General features: G+C 39.8%; 1 protein-coding gene across 1 annotated transcript in view; it reads left to right on the top strand.

Annotated features, from left to right (window-relative positions):
• The window catches only part of WDR70 (WD repeat domain 70), a 342,319-nt gene that overhangs the window by 39,493 nt on the left and 286,603 nt on the right, over positions 1 to 16,223 (top strand). The window contains exon 6 of the mRNA XM_072605789.1: positions 11,829 to 11,888. Within this exon, the coding sequence (XP_072461890.1) occupies positions 11,829 to 11,888 (60 nt within the window). The remainder of the gene's footprint in view (positions 1 to 11,828; positions 11,889 to 16,223) is intronic.

Here is a 16,223-nt window from a genome sequence, read left to right as displayed (position 1 = left end):
AGTCCTTGTGGAAAATAGGTTTTTTTCCTTTGAGTATCTGTTTGCAGTTGTCATGGGGTCAGTCTCTTCCAGGTTAGATTTTTGGATTCTTTGTAGATTAGTTACTGTTTTCTTTGGTTTCTTCAACTTTCCAGCTTTTGTTCTAGAACAGGCTTGGTGCTAAGGCTAGGCTCTCTGGTGGAGGATGGGCATTGCTTGGTCTTCAGAAGTTTTTTTAATCATTATGTTTTAAAGTGTGCATTCTCACTCTCACACGTCTTCCTGCCCCCCTCCTCCCCATGAGAAATCAAGAAAAACAAAAACCCTTTTACAGTTATTTATAGTTAATAGAACAAGTTCTCACATTGGCCATGTCCAAAAAAAGCAGCATGTTTCATTATAAGTCCTTTGGAACTGCGGTTTGTCATCTTATTGATAAGAGTTCCTAAGTCTTTCAAAGCTGTTTATGATGTTGTTATCGTATGATTTGTTCTCCAGGTCTTGCCCTCCTCGCTGTGTTATCAGCCCATATAAGTCTTTCTGGTTTCTCTTAAATTATTCCCTTCATTATTCTTGCAGTTCAATAGTATTTCATCATCTTCACGTACTGTAACTTGTTTAGCCATTCCCTAGTTGATGGGAACTGCCTCAGCTTCCAATTCTTTGCTGCCACAAAAAAAGAGCTGACATAAATATTTTTTTACATATATGTTCTTTTCCTTTTCCTCTGATCTATTTGGAATATAGACCTATTTGGAATATGCTATGTCAAAGGGTATGCCCAATTGTATAGCTTTTTGGACATAGTTCCAAATTGCTTTCCAGAGTGGCTGGACAATTTCAAAGTTATACCAACAATGCCCTAATGTTCTTGTTTTCCCACAAGCCTTCCAGCATTTGTTGACTTTGCTAGTCTGATGAATGTGAGGAAATACTTTAGAGTTGTTTTAGTTTGCATTTCTCTATTTATTAGTGAGTTTAGAGCATTTTTTCATATGACTGGTAATAGCTTGGATTTCTTTCTCTGAAAATTGCCTGTTCATCAATTGGGGAATAGCTCTTATAAATTTTACATATTTTATAATATATTTTATATCGTATAAATTTTAATCCATTCCCTATATATGTTGGATATGGAACCTTTAAAAGAAAAACGTGTAGCAAAAATTTTTCCCTAGCTTCCTACTTCTTTTCTCGTTAGGTGAATTAATTTTGTGTGTGCAGATGGTTAGATGTGCAAGATATATTACAGAGGGGGTAGAAAGTCACCTGACAGGGGAAGATATTTGCACTCAAGATAGTAGGATGATTAGAAAAGACCTTCTGCACAAGGTGACATTTAAATTGAGTCTTGAAGGAAGCCAGGAAACTAAGGTAAAATGAAGTGAGGGCGCACAGTGCACTAGGCCTGCGGGACAAGCAGTGCAAAGCCATGGCCCTGGGAAGTGATTTGTCATGTTTGAAAAACTGTGGGGAGGCCAGGTTAGTTGTAGCATGTAGAGCAAGTAGGAGAATGTAAGTAACAATCCTGGAAAGGCTGAAAGGACTCAGGCTAGAAAGAGCTTTAGATGTCAAAAAGAGGAGTTTATATTTGATTCTGGTGATTCTGGGGAGCTCCTGGAACTCATTGATATGTTAGTCCTGCACAGGAAAATGACCTTAGTGGCAGAGCAGAGAATGGACTGGATAGAGGGGAGACTTGAGGCAGGGTGACTGATTATTGCAGTAGTCCAGGAGAGCAGTGATGAAGTCCTGGAATTGGGTTGTGGCTGTATGAATGGAGAGAACAGGCTGTATACAGGAAATATTATGAAGGTAGAAATTACAAAATTTAACAACAAAGTAGGTTTGTGTGTCAAGTCTGAATGAGGAGCTGAGGATGATATGGAAGTTGCAAGCTTGGGTTGCTGGGAGGATGTTGGTACCCTTGACAGTCATCGAGAAGCTTGGAAGAGAAAATTTTTGTGAAAAGACAATGAGTTCTATTTAGACATGCTGAGTTTATACAGGGTATCCAGTTTGAAATATTCAGTAGGCAGTTGGATATATGAGATTAGAATTCAAGACTGAGAAGTTAGGACTAGATATATAAATCTGAGAATAATCTTCATAGAGATAATAATTGAACCCATGCATGCTCATTAGATGACAAAGTAAGTTATTGTGGAGAAGGAAAACAAAGGGGCCCGAGGCCAGTGGGATACCTAATGGTTAGTGGCATGACAACTAGCGGAGGAGACTGAGAAGTAAGCAGATAGATTGAAGAGAACCAGGTGAGAGGAGTATCACAGAAATTTGGAGAACAAAGAATATCCACATCAAGAATATATGATTAGCAGTGACAGATGCTGCTGATAATATTTGGTGCATATATAAGCATATTCATTTTCTGGTTTAGGATGTTTTGGTACATTTTACAATGTAGGAAATTTATTGAATTACCAGAGTAGAACAAATTACACTGATTTTCATAAATATGCCAAAATATGCCCTTAGAGGTTATTGGTTATTCTCTTTTGTGTTGACTAAATACTAGGAGAACTTTCAAAACAATATAATTAAAGTTCTTTATCAGCATTCTTCTTTCTATGTATATCACAGAAAATCATTATTATCACTAAGATGTATTAATCAATTCAGCGTATTTTACTCATTTTATTATATTATATATTATTTGCTGTTCTGAGACATTTTCACATTTTCAGAGCTGTACTGAGAAAGAGGAGGATGTGTTTCTGCCAGTAACTTCACAAAGAAGCTTTTCAGTTTAGGCTTTTTGTTTGTTTGTTTTTGGATGTGATGATGTTTGTAACTAATGCAAAATTTGTTTTGTGGTTGGTTTTTTGGAATAATGACCTGAGGAGAGAAAAATATTTAACCAAGAAATACTTTAAATATAAAAACCTCTTTTAATTTCTTTCCTTCTTCCAATTCTTTTTGAACATTGTGGCAACGTTGACTTTTTAAAAAATGAGACCGTTTTAAAAGAAAAATGGCTTCAGTCCTAAATTCAGCTTTATAAGCGAAGGCATTAACATTTTCTAATATGCTGTGTTTTAATTAATATGACAGAAACAAATATTTAATTTATTTTGAGAGTATTTCTCCCTCTGTGATTGTGTAATTCTGAAAGTACTCTTATGAAATTGTCTCTGTGGTTTGCAGTTCTTGGAATTACCCAGATAACACATAGTAATATTTAATATATTTGTAAAGTATCTTATACTGGTCTTTTTCTATAAATTAGAAGTACTTGTTGAAGCACTGACACGATTTGAATTTAAAATTATAGTGAAGCCATCAGGAGGCTGGTAGTTATTTGAATTGAATGTTCTGCACTGATAGAATTCCCCAAATGTTCAGTGTTTCTATTTGGGTATCTTTTCAGTGTTGCATTTGTTTTCATTACAAAATTACCCATGGTTATCTTTACTGGATTCCTTAGCAATAAAATAATTTATTTGCTGAGAAATATCTGACTTTCAGCCTTTTTCTTTTTAAAGAGTGGTGATCTCCACCCTGTTTGTTTTTAAGGTTATGAACGTTTTTGGTTATTTGTTTGTATATTGAGTTGCATGAAACAAATCTCCTGATGTATATTTCAAAGACAAAATAACATTTCATGAAAATTGGCCTGTTGAGGGAATGAAGATCTCTGTATTATTTAGCATTTTTCATAGTGAAACACTTAAGGATAACAGATTTGTATTAAATAGGACACTTCCTTAGTTTAATAACAAAGCTGTGTGTTATCTTGTCATAGTGACATGATTAGTGGAATTCTCTGGTTCATTTAGTTGGGCTGACTGAATGAACCTAATTTAGGTTCTTGTCGCATGATACATAGATTAATCATAATAATTTCCTGTTAACTTATCTCCCTGGTTCCCATCTCCCCCCTCTTGATAGATTAACACAGGTTTCTTTGCTTCTCTGTTCAGAATTATGATATAACTTCCCAGCCTATGTAGTCCAAGCTCTTCATTCTGGTATTCAAGACTTTTCACAATCTAAGCCCCTATCTCTGATTATCTAATCATATTTTATACTCCTTTTAAACATAAGTTTTCTGTTGCAGATAGGGAATTTCTCCTTTTGTGGTTAGAATATAGTGCTAAATGAACAAGTCTTTCAGGTTTGATCATGAAAAGGATTGTTTTTACTGTCTTCATTGGATAAAAGACCCTCACCCCAGCCAACCTCTAACATTGAGTTTCTTAACTAGGGATATGATACCACAGATTTCAGGGGATTGTGAACTTGAATGGGAAAAAAAGTACATACTTATTTGTATTTACCTCTAATTGAAATTTAGCATATCCATTTATTTATGAGCACAGAGCAATAAACATGAGGCTGACAAGTTTACAGGTTTCTAAGAGTGTTTGGGGGGGTGGTCTATCATTAGGGACCCCCGATCTAACAGATTTATTATTAGTGAGAGTATATGACTAGATCAGCATAAAATCTTCCCAAGTGTTAGAAAATCAATACATATTTATTGCACTTAGGGACTTTTTAATGGAGAGCAATTCAACATTGAAGAGTGAAGTTTAATATTTTTAAGATTGTTTGGCATAAAAAGTAGTAGGCAGATGGTGATAATTTTTTTTTAATTAATTAATTAATTTAACTTTTAACATTCATTTTAACAAAATTTTTGGTTATAAATTTTCTCCCCTTTTGTCCCCTCCCCCCCAAACACCAAGCATTCTAATTGCCCCTATCACCAATCTGCCCTTGTCTCCATCTTCTCTTTTGTCCTGTAGGGCCAGATAGCTTTCTATACCCCTTTACCTTTATTTCTTATTTCCTAGTGGCAAGAACATTACTCGACAGTTGTTCCTAACACTTTGAGTTCCAACTTCTTTACCTCCCTCCCTCCCCACCCCTTCCCTTTGGAGGGCAAGCAATTCAATATAGGCCAAATCTGTGTAGTTTTGCAAATGACTTCCATAATAGTTGTGTTGTATAAGACTAACTATATTTCCCTCCATCCTATCCTGTCCCCCATTATTTCTATTCTCTTTTGATCCTGTCCCTCCCCATGAGTGTCAACCTCAAATTGCTCCCTCCTCCCCATGTCCTCCCTTCCATCATCCCCCCCACCCTGCTTATCCCCTTATCCCCCACTTTCCTGTATTGTAAGATAGGTTTTCATACCAAAATGAGTGTGCATTTTATTCCTTCCTTTAGTGGAATGTGATGAGAGTAAGCTTCATGTTTTTCTCTCGCCTCCCCTCTTTATCCCTCCACTAATAAGTCTTTTGCTTGCCTCTTTTATGAGAGAGAATTTGCCCCATTCCATTTCTCCCTTTCTCCTCCCAATATATTTCTCTCTCACTGCTTGATTTCATTTTTTTAAGATATGAGCCCATCCTCTTCAATTTACTCTGTACACTCTGTCTCTATGTGTGTGTGTGTGTGTGCATGTGCATGTGTATGTGTGTACTCCCACCCAGTACCCAGATACTGAAATGTTTCAAGAGTTACAAATATTGTCTTTCCATGTAGGAATGTAAACAGTTTAGTAAGTCCCTTATGACTTCTCTTTGCTGTTCACCTTTTCATGGTTCTCTTCATTCTTGTGTTTGAAAGTCAAATTTTCTTTTCAGCTCTGGTCTTTTCATCAAGAAAATTTGAAAATCCTCTATTTCGTTGAAAGACCATTTTTTCTCCTGAAGTATTATACTCAGTTTTGCTGGGTAAGTGATTCTTGGTTTTAGTCCTAGTTCCTTTGACTTCTGGAATATCCTATTCCATGCCCTTCGATCCCTTAATGTAGAGGCTGCTAGATCTTGTGTTATCCTGATTGTATTTCCACAATACTTGAATTGTTTCTTTCTAGCTGCTTGCAATATTTTCTCCTTCACCTGGGAATTCTGGCATTTGGCCACAATGTTCCTAGGAGTTTCTCTTTTTGGATCTCTTTCATGCGGTGTTCTGCGGATTCCTTGAATATTTATTTTGCCCTCTGGATCTAGAATCTCAGGGCAGTTTTCCTTGATAATTTCATGGAAGATGATGTCTAGGCTCTTCTTTTGATCATGGTTTTCAGGTAGTCCCAAAATTTTTAAATTGACTCTCCTGTATCTATTTTCCAGGTCAGTTGTTTTTCCAATGAGATATTTCACATTATCTTCCATTTTTCCAATCTTCTCGCTATGTTCTGTGATATCTTGCTTTCTCACAAAGTCCTTAGCCTCCATCTGTGCCATTCTAGTTTTGAAAGAACTATTTTCTTCAGTGAGCTTTTGAATCTCCTTTTCCATTTGGCTAATTCTGCTTTTGAAAGCATTCTTTTCCTCATTGGCTTTTTGAACCTCTTTTGCCAGTTGAGTTAGGCTAGTTTTCAAGGTGTTAATTTCTTCAACATTTTTTTGGTTCTCCTTTAGCAGGGAGCTGCTCTGCTTTTCATGCTTTTCTTTCATCTCTCTCATTTCTCTTCCCAGTTTTTCCTCCACCTCTCTAACTTGATTTTCAAAATTCTTTTTGAGCTCTTCCATGGCCTGAGCCCATTGGGTGGGCTGGGACACAGAAGCCTTGATTTCTGTGTCTTTGCCTGATGGTAAGCATTGTTCTTCCTCATCAGAAAGGAAGGGAGGAAATGTCTGTTCTCCAAGAAAGTAGCCTTCAATAGTCTTATTTCTTTTCCCTTTTCTGGGCATTTTCCCCAGCCAGTGACTTGACCTCTGAATATTCTCCTCACACCCACCTCGCCTCCTGGTCCTCCCAGCCAGCATTTGGGAACTGAGATTCAAATGCTGCTTCCAGCCTTAGGGCTTTTCGCGGGGACAGGGCTGCTATTCAGTGTGAGAATTAAGTTCAGGTGGTCAGGTCGGGGCAGGGCCACCTCTCAGGCTCAGTTCCCTCAGGGGGTTTATGCACAGACCTTCCACAATGGATCCAGGCTCCCGCCTGCTTGGGGAGCCCCTGTCTGCAGCCACCTCTCAGCTTCTACCTCCTGGGGGGGCCCGAATCATGGGGGCACCCCACTCCCCTCTCGACCCGCCAAACAGACTCTCACCGACCCCCGTCACCTGTGGGTGGAGGGACTTGTGTGGCCGCTGGAGATCCCGTCCCTGAAGCCTGCTCGGGTCTGTTTGTCTTGGTGCCGTGGCCGCAGCAGGTCTGGGCTGGGCTGGGCTCCGCGTCTGCAGCGCGACGGACCTTTTGCGAGAGGTTTGCAGGTCCCTCTGTGGGTGGAGGGACCCGCGTGGCCGCTGGAGATCCCGTCCCCGAAGCCCGCTCGGATCTTTTCCTCTCGGTGCCGCGGCCGCTGCAGGGCTGCCCTCTGTTCCCAGACCCGGCGCCCAGTCCGCAGCGGGAAGGACCCCCCGTGAGAGGTTTGCAGGTCTCTCCGGAACAGAAATCTCCCTCGTTCCAATATTCCGTGGCCTCTGGGTGCAGAATTCACCGTGAGTTGCTCCCCTGTAGCCGATCTGTGGGTTGTGGGTTCGGAGCTATGTGTATGTGCGTCTTTCTACTCCGCCATCTTGGCTCCGCCCCCCTGTGCCATTCTGATTTTGAAAGAACTATTTTCTTCAGTGAGCTTTTGAATTTCCTTTTCCATTTGGCTAATTCTGCTTTTGAAAGCATTCTTCTCCTCACTGGCTTTTTGAACCTCTTTTGCCAGTTAAATTAGCCTATTTTTCAAGGTGTTATTTTCTTCAGCATTTTTTTGGGTCACCTTTAGCAGGGTGCTGACCTGCTGTCCATGCTTTGACTTCATATCTCTCATTTCTCTTCCCAGCTTTTCCTCCACCTCTCTAAGTTGATTTTCAAAATCCTTTTTGAGCTCTTCCATGGCCTGAGCCCATTGTGTGGGCTGGGATACAGAAGCCTTGACTTCTATGTCTTTGCCTGATGGTAAGCATTGTTCTTCCTCATCAGAAAGGAAGGGAGGAAATGCCTGTTCACCAAGAAAGTAACCTTCTATAGTCTTATTTCTTTTCCCTTTTCTGGGCATTTTCCCAGCCAGTGACTTGCCTTCTGAATATTCTCTTCACACCCCCTTCACCTCCGGATCCTCCCAGCCAGCGCTTGGGGTCTGAAATTCAAATGCTGCTTTCCAGCATCAGGGCTTTTGGCGGGGGCAGGGCTGCTATTCAGTGTGAGATTAAGTTCAGGTGCTCAGGTGGGGGCAGGGCCACCACATGGGGCTTAGTTCCCTCAAGGGGTTTATGTAGAGACCTTCAACAATGGATCCAGGCTCCTGCCTGCTTTGGGAGCCCCTGTCTGCTCCCACCTCCGCTTCTGCCTCCCGAGGGGGCCTGACTTATGGGGGCACCCCACTCCCCTCTCGACCCGCCAACGAGACCCTCTCACCGACCCCCGTCACCTGTGGGTGGAGGGACCCGCGCGGCCGCTGGAGATCCCGTCCCTGAAGCCCACTTAGATCTGCTCATCTCGGTGCCGCGGCTGCGGCAGGGCTGTACTTGGTTCCCAGTCCGCGGTGCCCAGTCCGTGGCGCAAAGGACCTTTTGCGAGAGGTTTGCAGGTCCCTCTGGAACAGAAATCTCCTTCGCTCCAATGTTCTGTGGCCTCTGGTGCTGCAGAATTCGCAGTGAGTTGCTATTTACAGATGTTCTATGGATTGTGGGTTCGGAGCTATGTGTATGTGTGTCTTTCTACTCCGCCATCTTGGCTCCGCCCCCGCAGATGGTGATTCTTAAAACTTTATTCTTCAAATAAATTTAGTATTAGTGCAGTTTTATTCTTCCAAGGCTAGCGTATATAGTTGTTGTAGAAGTTAATCAAACATAAATTATCTCTTATTGTGTTAATGTTGTGCTGAGCAAACCATAATACATGTAATGAATAGGATTTGAAAGTTTTAGGTCATTCATTCTTCTGATGCTGAATGACCAGTTCTTGACTGCAGGAATCAGGACTCATCTTGGACCCATGGTCTTTCTAGATGCCACAGTTACTCTAGAGAGGAGAGGAGGTACTATTCAGGTGTCTGCCCTAGACCAGGACCAGTTTCAGATACAATAGGGATTCTATTTTAATCTGTGATGGTTGTGGGTTAATTTCATTGTTTTTGGTTCAGAGTTCTTGATTCAAGTAATGTCTGAATTTCCCATGACCCTTATGGGGTTACCAAGTTAACGCGCTAGCAGACCTTCTCAGTCTGATCCACTCTGCTACCGTATGTACCACCAGGGCTAGATCAGCATGAAACCTCTCAGGGAGGGGAAGCAGCCCCTTTCATTCTTTTTAGGTTCCTGGTTGGAACCTAATCTAGAAATTTCTTGGCAAGATTCTTACTAGGGACCCTTTCTGTCACAGTGCATGTTTACTTTATGATTTCTTTAGCTTTTGACCTTTACCCCCAGAAAACAAGTTTCTGATTTTTAAATTTGAATTCCTTGCAAAGATTGAAATCAGATGGAATCTTTCATAGGATTCAAGATATGGTCGCTTTATTTGTTGTTTTAAGGGGCAGAGAAAAGAGCCTGAGAAATGATCCTTTGTTGACATTGGAAGCAAACGGATGATTTTTTCCCCTCACTTTAAAGTTGCACTACCTGTTATGGATTCTGGTAATAAAATAGATTCATTGAGGTCTTGTGCTTTATGATGTCCCTGGTCCAGGCAATCTTAAAAATGTTTGAATGCTTTCACACATTTCACACAAAGCCATATTTCAAAAAGTCCTGAGTTCTGGAAAAAGTGTAGTGAACACAAGCTGAGTGTGTATAAAAAAATAAATTTTAAAAAGTTGTGTTGCTACTATTTTAGGTGATGTCGTTATGCCAGTTGTGTGTGCTTTTTGTGAGTTAAGCCTTGCTTGATTTTCGACAAAACTTTGATTTTAAATATAAACATTTATTTAAACATTTAACCTTTTTCCAACAGATACTAAGCTGATCTATGTTCTCAGATTTTTTACTCTTTAAAATGTTGAATTAAGTATGTATTCATAAACATATTGAAGTACATATATTCTATATATGTATGCATATGTGCATACATACATATATTTATACACACATGTGTTATGTATTTAAATGAAATATTCTTCAGTCTGACTTTCTGGTGACAATGTTTATATTATTTGTAGAGTTTTGAAAGAGCTCATAGAAGAAGACAAAATATAAGAGTTTGTTCTAAGTATATCTTTTACGCGTTGCTTATGAAGTAACTGCCTTACTGTTATTCCTACTAATTAAATGGAGTAGGTGGCCCAGATAATTTAGAGTAGAGGATTTCTATTTGACTGATGAAAATGTGCTTGAACTTGAATATGGTTGCCTCCAGTATGGCTTTTATGATTCCAGCAAAACAGTGAAACAACAATGTAAACGTAAACCTTTCTCCTGAGTTCAGGAGAAAATGGAAAAATGTCTGATTTTTTTCATCTTCCCATTCTGTTCTATTCTTACCTTATTGCTCAAGTCCCTTATATCTTCTCAGGCCTATGTTAGAAACGTACTCATCAGTCTTTTCTCTCTGAACTTGGTGCTTCCTACCTTTCTGTAGGTAAAGAGGAGGTAATTTTTATTTCCTCTTATACTGGAACAAAGATTCATGAGATTAGTCAAGGAAAGCCACAATTAATGCAATATGTTGTTACTTACTTTCAACAATGACAGAGGCCAAAGCCTATCATTCTAGTTTCAACTATACACAGTGAAATAATAAGTGATATTCGTGTGTGTGTGTATGTATATATACATATATATGTGTATGTGTATATATATATGTGTGTGTGTATATATATCACACACACACACACACACACACACCCCCTACCTCATAAAATCAGACTTCACCTTCTTCAAACCTCGTTGATCATAGAGTCTAGTCTACTGAGGCATGATCCTTCTGTGCCCCAGCTTGTGAGGCTCATGGATATTTTTTAGTGAGATTGGGTTGTTTAGAGATACAAAAGACAACTGTATGTGTTGAATTGAATTTGTTGCATCCTCATTGCATAGTTGGGGAAAGTCGGACTCAAGAAAGACTGCTAGTAATGGTGGAGTCATGGGTCTTTTAACTCCTGCTCTTGTTCTGCTTTATCAGTCTACCTCCACCATTTTATCAGTCTCCATACACTAGCAGTTCATATTGGAAAAATCATTACCTTAACATGATTAATGCTGATTTTCCTGTTCATTTTGTTGTGGCATTGTTAACCACTTTGTGCAGCCATGGTGCCAAGTTTGATTCTTCCTGAGTTGAAAATAATCTAGAAAATGTGCTGTGTGTTGTGCTTGTCTTTTATATTTGACATTTCTTCAAATTTTTTATTGAGATTTATTTTCTTCTTGTTATTCACTAGCAATAACCCTACTGAGTACTTTTTCTTTATATAACATGTAATAATCATTGATTCATTGTATTCTTTTGAAACTATTCCTTAAAGTCATTTCCCCTTTATTCTGTGTTTGAAACTACTTTCTTTTTCTACAGTATTATTAAATCACAATGTTTTTATGTATAAAAAAGTTATTTTAATCCTTTTCTTTCATAAAAAATAGGAAAAACAATTCATTAGACTTCACATTGAATGACTTAGATTAAAGGAGAGGGCTCTCCACAAATAATGGCTTCTTGAAGGAGATTATATTTTTGGAGAATAAAAAAAAAAGTGTAGTGAATTCTCATCTGCCTGGGATGATGAAGTGTATAGTTTTGCCATTAAGATGAGGGAGATCAATCTCACAAATTTCTTTTATTTCCAAATCTCTTAAGTATTGAAAAAAATTCTTTGGGATTGGAGTTTTTGTTTTATTATCTTGTATTTTATATGAATTGTTTTTAATGACATGAAGGAAATCATATCTTGTTTTGTTACTGGTTTTCAAATTCACTTATAAAATGTAATTTTCTCATTTCAGAACCCTGTAAAAAAAATACCTGATTCTCATGAAATCACTCTACAGCATGGCAGTAAAACGGTAAGTGTTATACTTTTCTTTCAAAGGTGAAAATACAATAAAGCAATTTCAAAATTTAGTGAAGACAAGTTGTATGACTGATGTTGCAAAAACGATCAATGTTTTTTTTTTTATTAATTAAATTTATTTATTTAACTTTTAACATTCATTTTCACAAAATTTTGGGTTACAAATTTTCTCCCATTTTATCCCCCCCCCCCCCAAACACCAAGCATTCTAATTGCCCCTATGACCAATCTGCTCTCTCTTCTATCATCCCACTCTGCCCTTGTCTCCGTCTTCTCTTTTGTCCTGTAGGGCCAGATAGCTTTTTATACCCCTTTACCTGTATTTCTTATTTCCTAGTGGCAAGAACATTACTTGTTTTTTTTTTTTTTTTTAACCTTAACAGCTTTAATTATTTGGCCAATGTTATTATGTCAACAGTAACCTTTTGAATGGCTAAAAGGGATACAGAGAACATACCAAATGTCATCTCATCCTCATTATATCCAAAAGTGATCTCATTTTCCTCACAAACTTGTTCTTCCTAATTTCTCTCTCTTCAGAGACTTTTACCTTCATAAAACTTAGTCATTTTAATTCATAATTTCTGACATTTATATAAATCTTTAACGTTTGCAAAACACATCTTATTTTCCTCACAATACTCTGTGAAGTAAGGCATTATCTCAGTTTTACTAATGAGGAAACTGAGGCTCCAAGAGAATCCCACCTTTTATAGGAAGTCTTTCCCAATTCCCGATAATGGTAGTGCCTTCCCTTAATTGATCATCTCCCATTTGTCCGTTATATAGTTTGTTTGTACATAGTTGTATGTTGTCTTTCCTATCAGCTCCTTGAGAGCAGGAATTGCCTTTTGCCTTTCTTTGCATGCCCAGCACTTAGTATACAGTGCCTGGCACATAGTAGGTGCTTAATAAATGTTTACTGACTGACTGACACAGCTACTAAACGTTAGGGATAGTTTTCAACCCAGATCTTCCTGATTCCAAATCTATCACTCTATTCTACTCTTTTATCCCCCAAGTTGAGGAAATAGCAAAATTCTGTTGATTTTTCCTTTGAAATATCTTTCTCTTTTTTCTTTCTTTTTTTTTTTTATAATTAAATTTATTTATTTAACTTTTAACATTCATTTTCACAAAATTTTGGGTTACAGATTTTCTCCCCTTTTATCCCCTCCCCCCCAAACACCAAGCATTCTAATTGCCCCTATCACCAATCTGCTCTCTCTTCTATCATCCCTCTCTGCCCTTGTCTCCATCTTCTCTTTTGTCCTGTAGGGGCAGATAGCTTTCTATACCCCTTTACCTGTATTTCTTATTTCCTAGTGGCAAGAACATTACTCGACAGTTGTTCCTAACACTTTGAGTTCCAACTTCTCTTCCTCCCTCCCTCCCCACCCCTTCCCTTTGGAAGGCAAGCAATTCAATATAGGCCATATCTGTGTAGTTTTGCAAATGACTTCCATAATAGTTGTGTTGTATAGGACTAACTATATTTCCCTCCATCCTATCCTGTCCCCCATTACTTCTATTCTCTTTTGATCCTATCCCTCCCCATGAGTGTCGACCTCGAATTGCACTCTCCTCCTCATGCCCTCCCTTCTATCATCCCCCCCACCCTGCTTGTCCCCTTATCCCCCACTTTCCTGTATTGTGAGATAGGTTTTCCTACCAAAATGAGTGTGCATTTTATTCTTTCCTTTAGTGGAATGTGATGAGACTAGACTTCATGTTTTTCTCTCACCTCCCCTCTTTATCCCTCCACTAATGAGTCTTTTGATTGCCTCTTTTATGAGAGATAATTTGCCCCATTCTATTTCTCCCTTTCTCCTCCCAATATATTTCTCTCTCACTGCTTGATTTCATTTTTTTTTTTTAAGATATGATCCCATCCTATTCAATTCACTCTGTGCACTCTGTCTCTATGTATGTGAGTGTGTGTGCATGTGTAATCCCACCCAGTACCCAGATACTGAAATGTTTCAAGAGTTACAAATATTGTCTTTCCATGTAGGAATGTAAACAGTTCAGCATTAGTAAGTCCCTTATGACTTCACTTTGCTGTTCACCTTTTCATGGTTCTCTTCATTCTTGTGTTTGAAAGTCAAATTTTCTTTTCAGCTCTGGTCTTTTCATCAAGAATACTTGAAAATCCTCTATTTCATTGAAAGACCATTTTTTCCCCTGAAGTATTATAGTCAGTTTTGCTGGGTAGGTGATTCTTGGTTTTAGTCCTAGTTCCTTTGACTTCTGGAATATCCTATTCCATGCCCTTCGATCCCTTAATGTAGAGGCTCCTAGATCTTGTGTTATCCTGATTGTATTTCCTCAATACTTGAATTGTTTCTTTCTAGCTGCCTGCAGTATTTTCTCCTTGACCTGGGAACTCTGGAATTTGGCCACAATGTTCCTAGGAGTTTCTCTTTTTGGATCTCTTTCAGGCAGTGTTCTGTGGATTCCTTGAATATTTATTTTGCCCTCTGGATCTAGAATCTCAGGGCAGTTTTCCTTGATAATTTCATGAAAGATGATGTCTAGGCTCTTCTTTTGATCATGGCTTTCAGGTAGTCCCATAATTTTTAAATTGACTCTCCTGGATCTATTTTCCAGGTCAGTTGTTTTTCCAATGAGATATTTCACATTATCTTCCATTTTTCCATTCTTTTGGTTTTGTATTGTGATATCATGCTTTCTCACAAAGTCCTTAGCATCCATCTGTGCCATTCTAGTTTTGAAAGAACTATTTTCTTCAGTGAGCTTTTGAATCTCCTTTTCCATTTGGCTAGTTCTGCTTTTCAAAGCATTCTTCTCCTCATTGGCTTTTTGAACCTCTTTTGCCAATTGAGTTAGGCTAGTTTTCAAGGTGTTAATTTCTTCAACATTTTTTTGGGTCTCCCTTAGCAGGGAGCTGATCTGCTGTTCATGCTTTGACTTCATGTCTCTCATTTCTCTTCCCAGCTTTTCCTCCACCTCTCTAACTTGATTTTCAAAATTCTTTTTGAGCTCTTCCATGGCCTGAGCCCATTGGGTGGGCTGGGACACAGAAGCCTTGATTTCTGTGTCTTTGCCTGATGGTAAGCATTGTTCTTCCTCATCAGAAAGGAAGGGAGGAAATGCCTGTTCACCAAGAAAGTAACCTTCTATATTCTTATTTCTTTTCCCTTTTCTGGGCATTTTCCCAGCCAGTGACTTGACCTCTAAATATTCTCCTCACACCCACCTCGCCTCCTGATCCTCCCAGCCACTCCTGATCCTCCCAGCCAGCGTTTGGGGTCTGAGATTCAAATGCTGCTTCCAGCCTTAGGGCTTTTGGCGGGGGCAGGGCTGCTATTCAGTATGAGATTGTGTTCAGGTGGTCACGTCGGGGCAGGGCTGCCTCTCAGCCTCAGTTCCCTCAGGGGGTTTATGCACAGACCTCCCACAATGGATCCAGGCTCCCGCCTGCTTGGGGAGCCCCTGTCTGCAGCCGCCTCTCAGCTTCTACGTCCTGGGGAGGCCTGAATTATGGGGGCACCCCACTCCCCTCTTGACCCGCCAAAGAGACTCTCTCACCGACCCTGTCACCTGTGGGTGGAGGGACTTGTGTGGCTGCTGGAGATCCCGTCCCTGAAGCCTGCTCTGAGCTGTTTCTCTCGGTGCTGCGGCCGCGGCCGCAGCAGGTCTGGGCTGGGCTCCGCGTCTGCAGCGCGACGGACCTTTTGCAAGATGTTTGCAGGTCCCTCTGTGGGTGGAGGGACCCGCGTGGCCACTGGAGATCCCGTCCCTGAAGCCCGCTCGGATCTTTTCCTCTCTGTGCCGCGGCCGCGGCAGGGCTGCACTCAGCTCCCAGTCCCGGCGCCCAGTCCTCAGCGCGAAGGACCCCCCGTGAGAGGTTTGCAGGTCTCTCTGGAATAGAAATCTCCCTCGCTCCAATATTCTGTGGCCTCTGGGTGCAGAATTCGCCGTGAGTTACTTCCCTGTAGCCGATCTGTGGGTTGTGGGTTCGGAGCTATGTGTATGTGCGTCTTTCTACTCCGCCATCTTGGCTCCGCCCTATTCTTTTTTAAAAAGCATATATTGATTTAATTAATTCGGAGGGACTTGGCAAATAATATAATTTCTCTACTTCTTCATCTGCCACAAACCTTGGTGTAAAAACTGCATTTAGCTTCAGTCTTTTGCAAATATTCATTGTAAGTTTTGCCATGCAAAAAGACCAAGAATCTCTTAAAGTTTTTATAGTTGCTTTGGAATGGACAATGGTTCCAACTCATTTACTTGTTATTCTTAGCTGCAGCTTCCTTTGTGTTCACTGGTTCAATTGATAGCAACAACATGAAGATTAATG

The sequence above is a fragment of the Notamacropus eugenii genome, chromosome 4 (genome assembly GCF_028372415.1).
Source record: "Notamacropus eugenii isolate mMacEug1 chromosome 4, mMacEug1.pri_v2, whole genome shotgun sequence".
NCBI classification, from domain to species: Eukaryota; Metazoa; Chordata; class Mammalia; order Diprotodontia; family Macropodidae; genus Notamacropus; species Notamacropus eugenii.
This window is presented reverse-complemented; position numbering and strand designations above follow the sequence as displayed.